Source organism: Mirounga leonina, unplaced genomic scaffold, assembly GCF_011800145.1.
Source record: "Mirounga leonina isolate KUSES-001 unplaced genomic scaffold, KU_Mleo_1.0 Mir_101595, whole genome shotgun sequence".
In the NCBI taxonomy this organism is placed as follows: Eukaryota; Metazoa; Chordata; class Mammalia; order Carnivora; family Phocidae; genus Mirounga; species Mirounga leonina.
The window spans coordinates 7,774,848-7,788,904 of record NW_023270158.1 but is presented as its reverse complement, the minus strand read 5'-3'; the positions used below and the strand labels follow the sequence as shown (position 1 = coordinate 7,788,904).

General features: G+C 41.2%; 1 protein-coding gene across 1 annotated transcript in view; it reads right to left on the bottom strand.

Moving 5' to 3' along the window:
* Positions 1-14,057, bottom strand: part of PHEX (phosphate regulating endopeptidase homolog X-linked) — a 217,000-nt gene that overhangs the window by 71,019 nt on the left and 131,924 nt on the right. Inside the window, exons 14-15 of the mRNA XM_035000704.1 lie at positions 10,746-10,823; positions 1,632-1,735 (exon numbers count right to left, since the gene is read on the bottom strand). Coding sequence (XP_034856595.1) covers positions 1,632-1,735; positions 10,746-10,823 — 182 coding nt within the window. The remainder of the gene's footprint in view (positions 1-1,631; positions 1,736-10,745; positions 10,824-14,057) is intronic.

Genomic DNA, 14,057 nt, shown 5'->3' with positions numbered 1-14,057 from the left:
AACTGAGGGTTGCTGGAGTGGGGGGTGGGGTGGGAGGGATGGAGTGGCTGGGTGATAGACACTGGGGAGGGTATGTGCTCTAGTAAGCGCCGTGAATTGTGCAAGACTGTTGAATCTCAGATCTGTACCTCTGAAACAAATAATGCAATATATGTTAAGAAAAAAAAAAAAGAAGAAGAAGAAGGTAGCAGGAGGGGAAGAATGAAGCGGGGGAAATCGGAGGGGTAGACGAACCATGAGAGACGATGGACTCTGAAAAACAAACTGAGGGTTCTAGAGGGGAGGGGGGTGGGAGGATGGGTTAGCCTGGTGGTGGGTATTGAGGAGGGCACATTCTGCATGGAGCACTGGGTGTTGTGCACAATGAATCATGGAACACTACATCTAAAACTAATGATATAATGTATGGGGATTAACATAACAATAAAATAATAATTTAAAAAAAAAGAAAAGAAAGGAAGGAAAGAAGGAAGGAAGAAAGAAAGACAGGCAGTCAAGAAAGGAAATCACAACACAGAAACAGAATCTAAAAAACCACCAAATGGAAATTCTGAAATTGCAAAGTACAATAACCACAATGAAAAATTCGTTACATGGGTCAAAAGCAAATTTGACAATGCAGAAGAAACAATCAATGAATTTGAAGACAGATCAATAGAAATTATCCAATCTGGAGAACAGGAAGGAAAACAGTGGAGAAGCGGGCCCCGGCAGACAGTGTCAGACGTACAAGCAGGCAGAACAAACAGTAATCGAAACCTCACACGTTAACACTGTGTCAAGTATACTGTCAAGTAATCAAATTTTTTAAAAAGAATGTAAACCTGAGCTGAAGGATTTCTCAACTCTAAGCCTCTTATTCATTTGTTAAATGGGGATGGTCCTATTTATTAATAGTACCTACGCCTCACAGAAATGACGAGAGGATAAAATTAGTTAGAACAGGTAAAGCACTCCCTAGCACACTGTGAACATAATAATTGCGGGCTGCAATCAGTATCATCCTCATATACATTTTGCTAGGGAAGGAAATCATGGCTGGCCCTGGCCCAGAAAGTTCCTCGGGAAACTTTCCTACCTAGAGGGACATTCCCTACAGGCAGCTGGGAAGAAGGAGAATAAATCCTAACTGCTACTGGAGAAAAATAATACAGCTATCAGTTCTTTGACATTTATTACTTTGACAAAATCTTCTAGTTACTTCATAATTATACAATTACTTCTACATTTGTAAGTATACTTGATTTTTTAAGCATTTGTTCTTTTTTAAGATCTTCAAAAGTTTCCACCTGAGTGTGAAATTCTAGGGAAACTTGTTTTCTATGTACATATATTCATAACTACATCTAGAAGTGACTTGAACGTTCATATCCTAATAAGCCCTCTTGCAACGTTTCGGGGCTAGGAGTGGGGCAGCCGTCATCAGAATGAAGACGTGATTCATATAATATCAGAAATAGGAGTTATCGAAACCTAACACGGGTTTTGCCGAACCAAGGTAACCAGCCAGCCGGCTACTCTGACCAGAGGGGAATTACCAAGTCTGACCTGAGGAGACTTCACTTCCCACCAGCATATTTATTTCTTTTCCTTTTGGGTTTTGTTTTGTTTTTGTTTTTGTTTTTACTCACTCTGTTTTTGGAACCGCTTTTCGCAGCCAGAAGAAATCAGACTGTGCTAAGTACTTGCGGGTTTGCAGGACATTGCCAAAGTAGTCGAATTCTGAAAACTTGATCTGAATAAAACAAACCACAACCATCATTGTTCCAAGTGCAGATAAAAGAGGGCCCTGAAAAAAGCCTTCAGCACACAAATGAGCAACCAACGGAGAAGCTGCACTCCTCGGGACACCTCTCAGCCATCACCAGTTAACCCAGTATCCACAGAGCCATGAAATTTAATCTCCGTGATTTTTCTTTTAAAAGCCCCCAAATCGATATGATTATTTCTGGATCACAGTAAAAAGAGACGCTGCAGTACTTTATGATACATTTCATTCACTTTGTAATTGAAAAATCTACTTTAAACTTTATAGGACATATCCTCTTAGGTTTGAAATTTCTTGGCTCACATGAGTCCTTGATCTTTTCTAAAATGTGTACTTTATTTGTCACATAGGTTCTTCTAATAACATTCAGTTTAGTCAGCTAAAACCTCATTTAGCTTATAGATGATGATTTAGTCAAATGTTAAAATCCAATTTACTGTAATCAGCATTTGTTCATGAAGGGAAAACAATGAAAGTGATTCAGAGACTTATTTTCCCCGCTAAGCACAATGGAGTCACTAGAATCATTTCATTATTAACAGAACTTGTCTATTACCACTCAAAAAATTCTCTGGTCTCTAAAAATTAAAGAAATTACAGAGGCGAATTGTAGATTACAGCTTGGCATAGAAAGACCGAAAGTTGATGCGTCACAATTTGTGTATTAAAATAGGGAAACAGACATAAATGATTCCTGAGTTCCTTTTCTTTTTTTGGAAGGAGAATGGCAAACAGTTTGAATTCTCTAGGCATTCTATCTACAAAACTAGCAGTCCTTAACCTAAATATTGCAAATAATATCTGTGAAACAGTAAAAGCAATGGGATGAAGTGATGGCTAATTCTTTGGTTTGAAAATATACTACTGGGATGCCTGGGTGGCTCAGTCAGTTAAGCGTCTGCCTTAGGCTCAGGTCATGATCTCAGGGTCCTGGGATTGGTCCTGCATCGGGCTCTCTGCTCAGCGGGGAGTCTGCTTCTCCCTCTCCCTCTCCCTCTGTGCTGTCAAATAAATAAACAAAAATCTTTAAAAATATAGACTACTGTGGCAAATAAAATAAGAAAAATACATGTTTGAATAAGCAAATAACCAAGAGGAATCAAAATCTTACTACCTGTAATTTTTTTGTAAATTTAAACCATACTCTTTTAAAAGCAAAAATTAAAATATAGCAAATACATGTATGTGAAACCCACAGGCCTTACATTATAAATATGAATACACACATACAACTTGATGGCTATAGATTTGACAGTCATCTACATCTGGCTCATGTTTAGCTCTTCCCGAACATACGATTGATACTCATTATAAAAATATCTATGGAGTAACTTTTGATAATAATTCATCTTGATCTTTCCAGGGGATCAGGCCAAAATATAAAGGAAGGAGGAAAAATAACTAAAGGCACAGGGAGAAAAGCAGGAATGCAAGTATCAATTCCTGGCATCTTTGGTGTTCTACCTGACCAACCAGTTATAAAGATCTGACTTTAAGTTGTCCCTCCTTCAAGCCTCTTAGGGGGGTGGCTGATAAACAAATTGTGGTATAGTTCCATAATGGAAAATAATACAGCAGATTAAAAGAATGGTACGTACGCATGAACATGAAATAATCTCCAAAGCAATGCTGAGTGAATAAGGCAAGTTGTATGTATGAGCGAATTTAAAGTTTTAAATCATGTAAAATGATACTGTATGTTGTTGATGGATACATACCTATATAGCAAAAGCATAAAGAAATACATGGGAATAATAAACACTGAATTCCAGAAAGTGTTTATATCTAGGGAAGGAGGTAGGCAGGAAGAAAAAACATTATTAGGTCAAGGTGGATTACAAAAAGAATTTCCAGTTTATCTTATTCATTTCAAATGTGTATGTGCATCATAAAGCTAATACAGCAATGTTTAATATTTGTTAAAGCTAGAGGTGTTCAAAATAGGACTTTATATATTTTCCAATGTTTGAGATGCTTCAAAATAAAATCCTACAATTGATTGTATTTAAAAATAGAAGTTTATACTCAACCTCAGAAGAAAGAGGGTAAGCTCCTTGTTTTAGCAAGCAGCTTTAACTAACATCCTAATGCATTCCTGGGTCATATAGTTAAAAGATGTGTCCACTGTTCAACCCTTAGCCTTTTTTTAGCTTTTGTTCCCAAGACAGCTCTGACAGAACCTTTAGAATATGAGTGTAACTGATGAAAAATTCAGATATGCTCTTGGGTTCACAACACTTTCTGGGACATTCTCTCAAGGGAATTCCCTTCAAAAATATTAACTTTTCTTTTTGGTAATATCAGTGGGGTCAGTTGTTGCTTTTGGAAGAGTCTGCTAATTGTGATACTTTCCTGTTCCATTTGAAAAAAAAAAAAAAACTTGGTATTCAGGTTGTTCTATAGACATTAAATGGAAAACCATCCAAAAATTTCCTTAAAAAGAAGAGTTCTGAGTAAAAAAATAAAATAAAATAAATAAGATCCTATCATTGCCATAAAAATAATCATGCGGAGCAAAACTAAGAGCAAGTAATTACAATTTGCCAATGGCTTATCTATCTTTCGAAGGACAATTTTAAGATTGTTTTAATTATTAAAACAGAATATTTTCTATTTCTTAGCCTAATTTAATTGATCTATTCCATTTACTTAATGGAAATCATAGGTAACAGAGGACGAAATTTTACCTTTTCCTGTGACACGGGTTAAGTGTTCAGGGGTAGGGAAGGGCCAGCCCCTGTTATTCCCAAATGATAGATGAGGAAAAGAGCTGAAGAGATTATGGAACTATGCAAAGCCATACAGTTCAAATCATGAGGCTCCTAATTTCAATGTTCCTTTCATTGGTCCTAATAAGAAAAATGGTGACTGGAGGAGAAACAGTACAGGGAAAGAGGAAGCAAAGGTAAGAATTAAGGGTGGGAGGAGAAGCAGTGATTAAATAAGCAATGGTAGTTTACTTAACATCATATAGCTGTTAAAATAATGCTAATTAGGCTAGGGAAGTCAAGGCCAAAACAACAGGTTAATGGTAAAGGTCAATATACAAAATTATATACAAGTGTTAATTTCAGCAATACCAAAATTGAAAGACAAGATAACATGGTGAAACAGAAGTATGTATTATTATGTTCCAGTACCAATATTATGGGGGCTTTTTCATGCCTTTTCTCTATTTCCCAAATTTTCCACCATGTGATAATACTTTGATAAGTGCAAATATTTCAACAGGCCCTTGTTTTTCCTTTGAAGGAAAAACAACGATGAAACCCAGCTACCACTGGGAAAGTTCCATTTGTGGAGATAGCAACAAGAACAAATGCACATAAGTAGTTGAAAACCACCTGTATCTTCAAAAAAAAATGTTTAAACTGTGCAAGGGACAATAATCGGCTCAAAAGCCTCTTGTCCTATCCATTACTGGTGAAAAATGTAGGTCAAGTTGATAATGACTTTCAATCACTTACATCTCCTGACTCTTCAATTGGGTGATCTTTGGGAAACTCATTGGGGCTCTCGTGTCATGTCCTAGGAATAGCCGTCCAGATCCTAAAATTCAGGGGAATCTGAATTTCTCTTCCTGGAAATCCTATCCAGGATACCAAGCATCAAGTGTCACAGACTAAAGGTATAAAGGGATAAAGCTGTTACCACCCCTCAAAGGTGAGGAACAGAACAAGGAGGGCAGAACAAGGGCAGAACAAGGAAATGTGTTCAGCTTCTCTGTAGGATAAGTACATGTTGATAAGACATGAGCCGGGGCACCTGGGTGGCTCAGTCGTTAAGCGTCTGCCTTCGGCTCAGGTCATGATCCCAGGGTCCTGGGATCGAGCCCCGCATCGGGCTCTCTGCTCAGCCTGGAGCCTGCTTCTCCCTCTCCCACTCCCTCTGCTTGTGTTCCCTCTCTAGCTGTCTCTCTCTCTGTCAAATAAATAAAAATTAAAAAAAAAAAAAAAAAGACACTACATGAGCCAAGAGGACAAAGAGATTCTAGAACACTTTTTAAGTTAAATCCATTTAAAGATATTCAGAGATATATCTGAGTAAGAAAGATTTTCTGTTAGGCACTCATAGAATTTTCTAAAAACAAAATGGAATTCAGATTTTATACTTATGTTTCCCCTTATTTATAGCAAAGTAGTATGTAGGATTGCTGCATTTAGACAGCTTTGTCCATAAGTATTCTGTGTGTGTACATATATACATACCTAGATAGAGACAATGTTCAAACTGTTTAACAACTTACATATATGGTACACTGTGAATGATGCAGTTCCCACAAGCAGCCACTTAAGGGTGACTCTGAGGAGCGCCAGCTGGTACACCACCAAGGAACCAGATGCCCTGTAGCCACCGCTGGGGGACAGGGGAAAACTTGGTCTGCTCTTGAGAAGGGAACACTCAAGATGGAAGCCAGCGTGTGGGAGTTATGGAAGACTAGCTGGAAGGCTGGTAGGTACAAGGGCACTCCCCTCCAGTGCCCACTCTTGGCTCTTCTGGGCCATGGTGGCCAGAGATAACTTGGTTGAACTTAGGACAATGTTTTATTTTGTTTCTTTACCTATTGTACAGAATTACTTCAATATTTTAGCAACCTGTTTTTCTGGAGCATGTCACCTAAACATCACCTCTCTCTTGCACAGTGGCAGTACCACTCTCTGTCACTGACATACACACACACACACACACACACATCCATTCCACTGGCTAGAGCAGACCAAGATCCACCCCAGAGAATATTATGCAGGTTCACACATCTGTATATCTCTATATGCATATTGATATGTTTATGTATGTACGTGTTTATCACTCACCAGAAACATTGATCTCTGAAAAAGTACCCAGATCCAATTCTCCTAAGTAAATAGACGCCAGCTGGGACTCTGACTTTAGCCCTTACTCCAATTCTCCACTGGTTTTCACAAGAATGAGTGAAATACCGAGTGGGGCCAATTACTTACCTACTGTCTCTCAGCTGCATGCCCACCCTTCTACTCTGTTCTAGAACAATGGGGCAGGGAATCTGAAAACTTTATTTCCCAGGCCCGAGTGCCAGTTGGCTTCCTGCCAACAGGAGGCACTGGGTGAAATCAGCAGGTGGCAGGAAGGGAAAGGATGCTGTGTTTGTTCTCTCTCCTCTTTTTTCTGACAATGATGCTGTAAGAATCTTCAGCCCCTCTTCCTATTAAATCTCCTCTCTTTGAAATACCTACTGTGGTTCTGGCCTTCCTGACTAATACAGCAACCTTTCCACAACTGGCATCAACTCGCTCTTGAGTCTATTTTCATGAAGGATCAATGAAGGCATACCTTGTAAGGCTAATCTGAAAACGGACCAACGCCTACATGTTTAAAGCTACCAGTAGGTTCTCCCCGCATGCTACCAGGGGTTCGCACAAAGGGCATCTCCTCTCTTCCTGCTCTTTTCAAAGACTAAAGTAAGACTGTTGTTCAGAAATACTTGGCTGGGCATCTCAGTTTACCTAGTCAATCTCAGGGGGGCGGAATTTTTTTTCTCAAATTCTTTACATTTGCCTCGAAGTTCTTTTCCATTTGCTCTTATCTCCACATGAGCCCAACTTCAGTCTTCAGCCTTTCTCCTTGACCTTCATCTGATCCATTACCTAATCTCTATCCTTTTTCCTTCGCCTTTCTGCCTAATGAAGCATATCTTTGCTTGCGTCAAATAAAGTAAGCTGTTTTTCATTTCTAACAGCCTCTCAAGCTCAGAGCTTGTATTACCAGAAATTTCTCACAGACCCTATAGTAGTCCTTATCTACGTGTTTCTCAAAACTGAAAACACAGCCTTATTGTATACCAGTAATACTCTAGTCCTACTGCTATTCACCTTGGCGACACTATTACTGTCTATCACATCAAGCATCCTTTACCTATATTCAGGTTGGGTTTTACTCATTTTTTCTATCCATTTCTGAACACAAATGTATTTTGATTTCAGTATTTGGATGTTTTTTCACCGTCTATTTTTTTAAACTGTTAGAAACTCTTGGGTGCATCTGGGTCTACTCTGGCTATGAGTCAGACAAAAGCTGTTTCTTGACAAAAGTGATTAAAAATCTTGCTGTGTAATGGCTTCAGTTAAGACCCTGGAGAAACAAGAAAACCCACCTAATACTGCAGCCTGTCTGGCATCTGGTTTCTCTTCACAAAAGATACTGCATCCAGCGAGTACTCACATTTTTGGGCACTCGCTTTAGACAAGAGCAGACTGCCAACAAAACCTGATCAGTTGAATATTGTGAGTGAGCCCTGAACTCTATCTTATTTGATTAAAGCTTGAGACTGTTCCATCTGCATAGCCTTTTAAATCAATTTGAGGCACCTAGATCGTGCACGGGTCAATTCATAATGACTTTTCCACACCAAAATAATCTCTTACATACAAATTGAAGATGCCGTAACTTAACACTTAGATTGTGCTTACTGCGTGCCTGGGTCCATTTTAAATACGCTAAATATGTTAACTTATCTGATCTTCACAGCAGCCCTATAAGGGAGGGGTTATTATTCTCAACTCCATTCAAATATGAGGAATCTGAGGCACAGAGACGCTATATAATCTACCCTAGGTCACACGGCTAGTAAATGGCAGACTAGGGATATAACTCCAGGCACCTTGATTCCAGGGCCCATGTCCATAACCACTACACCAAAATACCTCTCACACCTTCTCATCTGCATCCTTGACTTGGAATAATTGCCCAGCTCATCCAGGCTCTCCTTCTAAGGCATTTTGTGCCCGGTGATGCTCTTCTCAGCAGCAACGGTTCTCATACTGATCCACAAAGTAACAGCTAGCACTTACAAGGAACCTACTTATGCGCCAGAACATTATGTTAGGTGCTTTCACATTTATATACTCTCATTTAATCCACCCAACAATACCAAGACTTGGTTATTATTATTATTTCCAGTACCAAGTGTTGGAGAAGGTCGTCAAAGACTTGACTACAACTTGACCTGTGAGCTGGACCTGGGCAGTCCGAGGCTCCCCACCCCCTATACCCAGGAATGGGGGTTCTGCTTACCTTTCCCGCTCCCAGGGGCTGCTCTGAGGATGCAGCCTGGAGATAGGGATGTGGTGTGGGGAACACCTGCACAGTATACATGACTGAACCTAGTTATGGCCTCTATATAAACTTTTAAAATCTGGCCAGCAGGTGCGGGGATCCACTCATCTTGCTGCCCTTGTATGTAAGCTCCCTTGGCTTATGAAACCTACCACCTACCAACGTGGAGTGGCCCTCTAAGTACCAGGGCCAGTTTCAGATTGCCCCCAGGAAGCTCCTGAGGAGCTTGTAAACCAATACCCAACAACCAAAGGGAAGATAACTGAACCTGCACAAGATCAAACGACTAGTAAGTGGAAAAGGCAGAAGCGCTCCAAGGCCTGTGCTCTTAACCACTTGACAATATGACCTCCCTCTTTTCTTCTCCCCTCCCAACCAGCTCTGGGAAAGCAGCTCCCACCAATTCTTTAAGCCCACCAGTCTTCCTCTGGAGCAGGTGCCTGAGAAGGACCTTGCAGAACCCCTGCTCTGATTATAGGCAGAGCTTTCTGGGCCTGGATTTCAGTCCTGGCTCTGACACTATGTAGGACACTGAGGAAATCACTTAACATCTTTGAGTCTCTACGTCCTTTTCTGCAAAATGGGGATAAACACCATCTACTTCACCGGCTTACTGTGGAGGTTACAATATAATGTACATATGTGTCAAGTGCGTCAGTATTTTTAATTATCATAATAATACTGAGATTTTTCCGCATCAAAACAATGTACAAGATGGGTTGAAGCACATTATTCTCCTGCAGAGCAGCCGGAGAAATACTTTGGAAGGCCATACCTTGGGACCAATGGAGAAACTTTATAATGAAAGCTTTCTCTCACTTTTGAATAATCCTATAAAATTCTGATGTTCATCTACAAGTCGAGGACTGCTTTTACTTATGTGACTTGTCAAACTACAATCTCAGGAAAGACCTACATCTCAGAGCCTTACTTACTACACTCGAGAAAACTACCTTTAAAAAAAAAAAAAAACTATATATATATATTTTTAAAGATTTTATTTATTTATTTGACAGAGAGAGAGACAGTGAGAGAGGGAACACAAGCAGGGGGAGAGGGAGAGGGAGAAGCAGGCTCCTCGCTGAACAGGGAGCCCGATGCGGGGCTCGATCCCAGGACCCTGGGACCATGACCTGAGCCGAAGGCAGATGCTTAACGACTGAGCCTCCCAGGCGCCCCTAGAAAACTACTTTTTCAAGAAAACGTAGTGAATGGTAAAAACAGGGGGTTTTGTGAGGAAGAAAAGTTCTTTATCAGAACTATTTGTAGGAAAGGAAGTAACAGTGATTGTGATTAGAAAGGCCTGTAATGAATGTATCTACTGGAAAATGCATGTCCCAAAATATCAGAATACAAAAGTTATTACTATTCCTCCATCAGTAACTTACTGCAAATATACAGTCCAACTCACAGTAAATTATAGAGTCATATGTATGTGCACTTAATCTGCCAAAACACTCATAAAGTTTAATGAAGTTAACTCCCAGCAGGCAGATTTATTACTAGTCATTTAGTATGAATGAAGCACATAAAGAATGTTTAACAACAAATATCATGCGTTTTACATTAGAACATGGCCACTAATTGTAAAATACTCAATTTGCTTAATCCTTTCCTTTATGATCAAATCAGACCGAATCCAGGTCCATGTGCTTTATGGTACCCAGTCAGCTATGCATTCTTTCTGACACTTCCTTTATTTTGAATCTGCTCTAAATCTTGTGATACGCCTGGCATATTGAGGTTCATATCTAGCCAAGGGATGAATCAAAAGTTGGTGCTTTCTGGCACTACTTGGTTTAAGTGCTTGGACTTGGGTTAGTTGAAAGGCATGAGGCCAGTAAAAGTTGCCAAAAAATAAAAATACAGTATATTTAGCACTTACTGCCTTGAGGTCTTCATTAACATAAGTATCATTCATTATAAACTCAGGATAGCCAACTTTTGCCAAAACAGCTCTCGCCTATAAAAAGGAAAGAGAAAAACGAGGTCAGAGTTTCAGCACTTAAATCATTAATAATCACACAATGTAGGACGCAACGGTCATCTGAAAACTCTCTTTAGGGAGTGCCTAGTAAATGCAACCTACTGTGAAATGCAAAAAAAAAAAATGTAATTTAGTCTCTGCCCTCAAATACTAACAATACAGTAAATGCACAAACAAATATATAGTAAAAATAAAGGTTTCAAAAGAAAGACAATATTGTTATCAAATTCTAGAGCAGAGACTAATTCCTCATGAGGAAAATGCTTAACGTAGGTGACCAAACCGAGTCTTCGAGAATGGGTGGGATTTCAAAATGCAGAGGTGAGGGCGCCTGGGTGGCTCAGTTGGTTAAGCGACTGCCTTCGGCTCAGGTCATGATCCTGGAGTCCCAGGATCGAGTCCCGCATCGGGCTCCCTGCTCAGCGGGGAGTCTGCTTCTCCCTCTGACCCTCTTCCCTCTCGTGCTCTCTGTCTCTCATTCTCTCTCTCTCAAATAAATAAATAAAATCTTTAAAAAAAAAATGCAGAGGTGAGAGGAAGGGCATTGCAGGAGAGCACAAGGACAAAGACAGGGAGCCAGAAAGGAAGGACATCACACAGAGAGGAGCAGCACTAGGAGGGGGGAGCAGTAGACAATCCGTAGGAAAACTGGTTTGGGCCAGTTCACAGGGATTCCTGAATGCCATGCCAAGAGTCTATCTTTTCTTTCACAGATAGGAGAGAACGAAATGTTTTTAGCAGGAGTAAAATGAGATGAGTCACCCTTCAGCAAGATTATCACACGCAATGCTGAGAGTGATGGCCGGAATGCTAGAAAGATTGGAAGTAGGGGGTCCAGACTAACTTAAGATGTGCCATAACTGTCCTTTTGATAGACAGACTACTGCCTCCCTGTGTTCTGTAGCATAAAGGGAATGGATGAAGGAAAAATCACCTTCGGCACATACAAGGAGCTTGCACAGCAGGGATTGGCCAACTACGGCCCCTGGGCCAAATCTACTGCCCCCCCCCCTCTTCCCCACCCCACCTCTGGCTCTACAAACTTGTACTGGAACACAGCCAAGACCACTCACTGACATGTAATCTGCAGCTGCTTGTGCACTACAAGGGGAGAGTTGAGTCGTTGGAACAGAAACCCTGTGGCCCACAAAACCTCCAACATTTACTACCCGGCCCTTTAGAGGAAAGGTTTGCCAACTCTTGCTCCGGAGAAACTTTACAGTTCCATGTGAAAATGTGTCTCTTTCCTCTCCCCAGATTCTGGGTTTCGTAAAAACAAAAGAGGGGCTTACTCAAAGAGTGAGTACATGGTAAGGAGGATCTGCCCGGATCCCCCTGGGATCCCTAGCATTGCTTCTGTACAGCCTTCCCCAGCATCTAGTGTTTTTTCTTTTCTAATGGCCAGCACTTCCGACTCTTAGAAGGCCTGCCCTAGGGCTACTGGAGCCCCTTGCCTGCGCGAAACAGTTCCTGAGAGTTTCTCTACCTTCGGATCCCATCCCCACCCCAACTTACCCCAGGAGCCTTCAGCCAATGAGCGACTGTAGCAGGAGTCCAGAAGCTCCACTCCTTTGCCTCCATTTAGGACAAACTGTGAGGTCTAATTTGCACTCCAGAGGTCCCCTGAATGATCAGACTGTCTGAGACTTCCCCTGAAGTCACACCCTTGCCTGTCCCTTACCCTTCCCAGGCTGGCCTCCCCCATACCCTTGCTGTTCTCTCTTGGGAACACTTGCTAAATAAATCCTAAATCACTTGCACATGCATCTTCATCTCCAGCTTTGCCTCCAGAAGACCCCACATAAGAGACCAGGCAACCCCAAACATGTTGGTTTTATTCCAGTACAGCAAAACCAGGGACCCCTGCACACATTGCTCTTGTAATGAGTTCTTTCCTTCAGTCCCTTTCAATTTTCCTCACCCAACAAATAAATGGAATAAGATAGTGCATTTCCTTATCTTCCTTGAGATAATTAAAATATTAAATATCAGCAGAAACCTGAAACTCAAGACTCAGAGGATTTTACAAGTGCCATAGGACACAGTCATAATGGGTTTTGCTGTTCCAGACTCAAATATAGCACAGACCAAATTCTGCCTTCAAAACCCTGTGAGTTACACTGAAAGCCTGATGTGACCTAGATAGCAGATAGCTAACAGTTATGACTCTCCCTCAACACCAGACAATACCTCCTATGTCTATAAGTTACCTTGTTTCAAGACCACTGTATCATTTCCCTCACTGTACTTAATTCCTCAGTGTATTTTATGAGCTTACCACAAGTCACACGTATAACGTAGAACAAATAAAGAGCTCCCGATAGTTACCCCCCAAAATGAAGAAATGTATAAGCTGAGTCATCCACAATTGTTTTCCGAACACTGGTCCTTCTGGAGCATGCTGATGAATTATGCATTGTTTTTCAAACCTCACGTTCTGGGACCCCCACTGCACGATGGAACTTCACAGAATATATTACCGTCTACACTGTACATGCGGGTCACTGAATCCTCTTTATTATTTAGCAATACCTTGACTTGAACAGTCAGTAGAGAGATACAAAGAATCCCTAAGTTCATCTCCCAAGGACACATAGAGAGAATAAGGTAATAATACTAGTAGCAACACTGCCAACCTCGGGACACCGTGCTCTTCTTCCCCAAATGTACGCCTCCATTCAAACTCAGACTCAAATGTCCTTCTGTCAGTCTGTTGTCAAGTCCACGTCATCCCACCCCACGCCACTCTACTTTCTTCCCTGAGAAGCTTCAGAATGCCATCTCCAGAAATCCCATGGGGCATGGCTCCAGGTCAGCATCTGCCCCTGAGAAGCACTCAGAGGAGACTGGAAAGGTAGACGAGGAGACACCATTTCTTCACTTGCCATTGGCAGCTATGGGCAGACACAGAGGCACCTGCAGACAGCAGACAGAGTGCTCTGCCCGCGGCCTCCAGGCAGTCTCCTGAGGAGACCCCTTCTGTGTGCAGGCAGTACTTCACTAGAAGATTGGGCCCTTCACTCACCAGCCCTCCCAATGATTGCATAAGCCCCCAGTTGCCTGTATTAAACAGCTTCCTGCTTGATATACTTAGACGGGCACTCACTTTCCTGCATGAACGCTGATACACCCTTTAAGGCAAAGAGTGATCATGTCACTTTTTAACTTCTCATGAACGAGAAGAATGAAGCACCAACAATCTGATGGCTA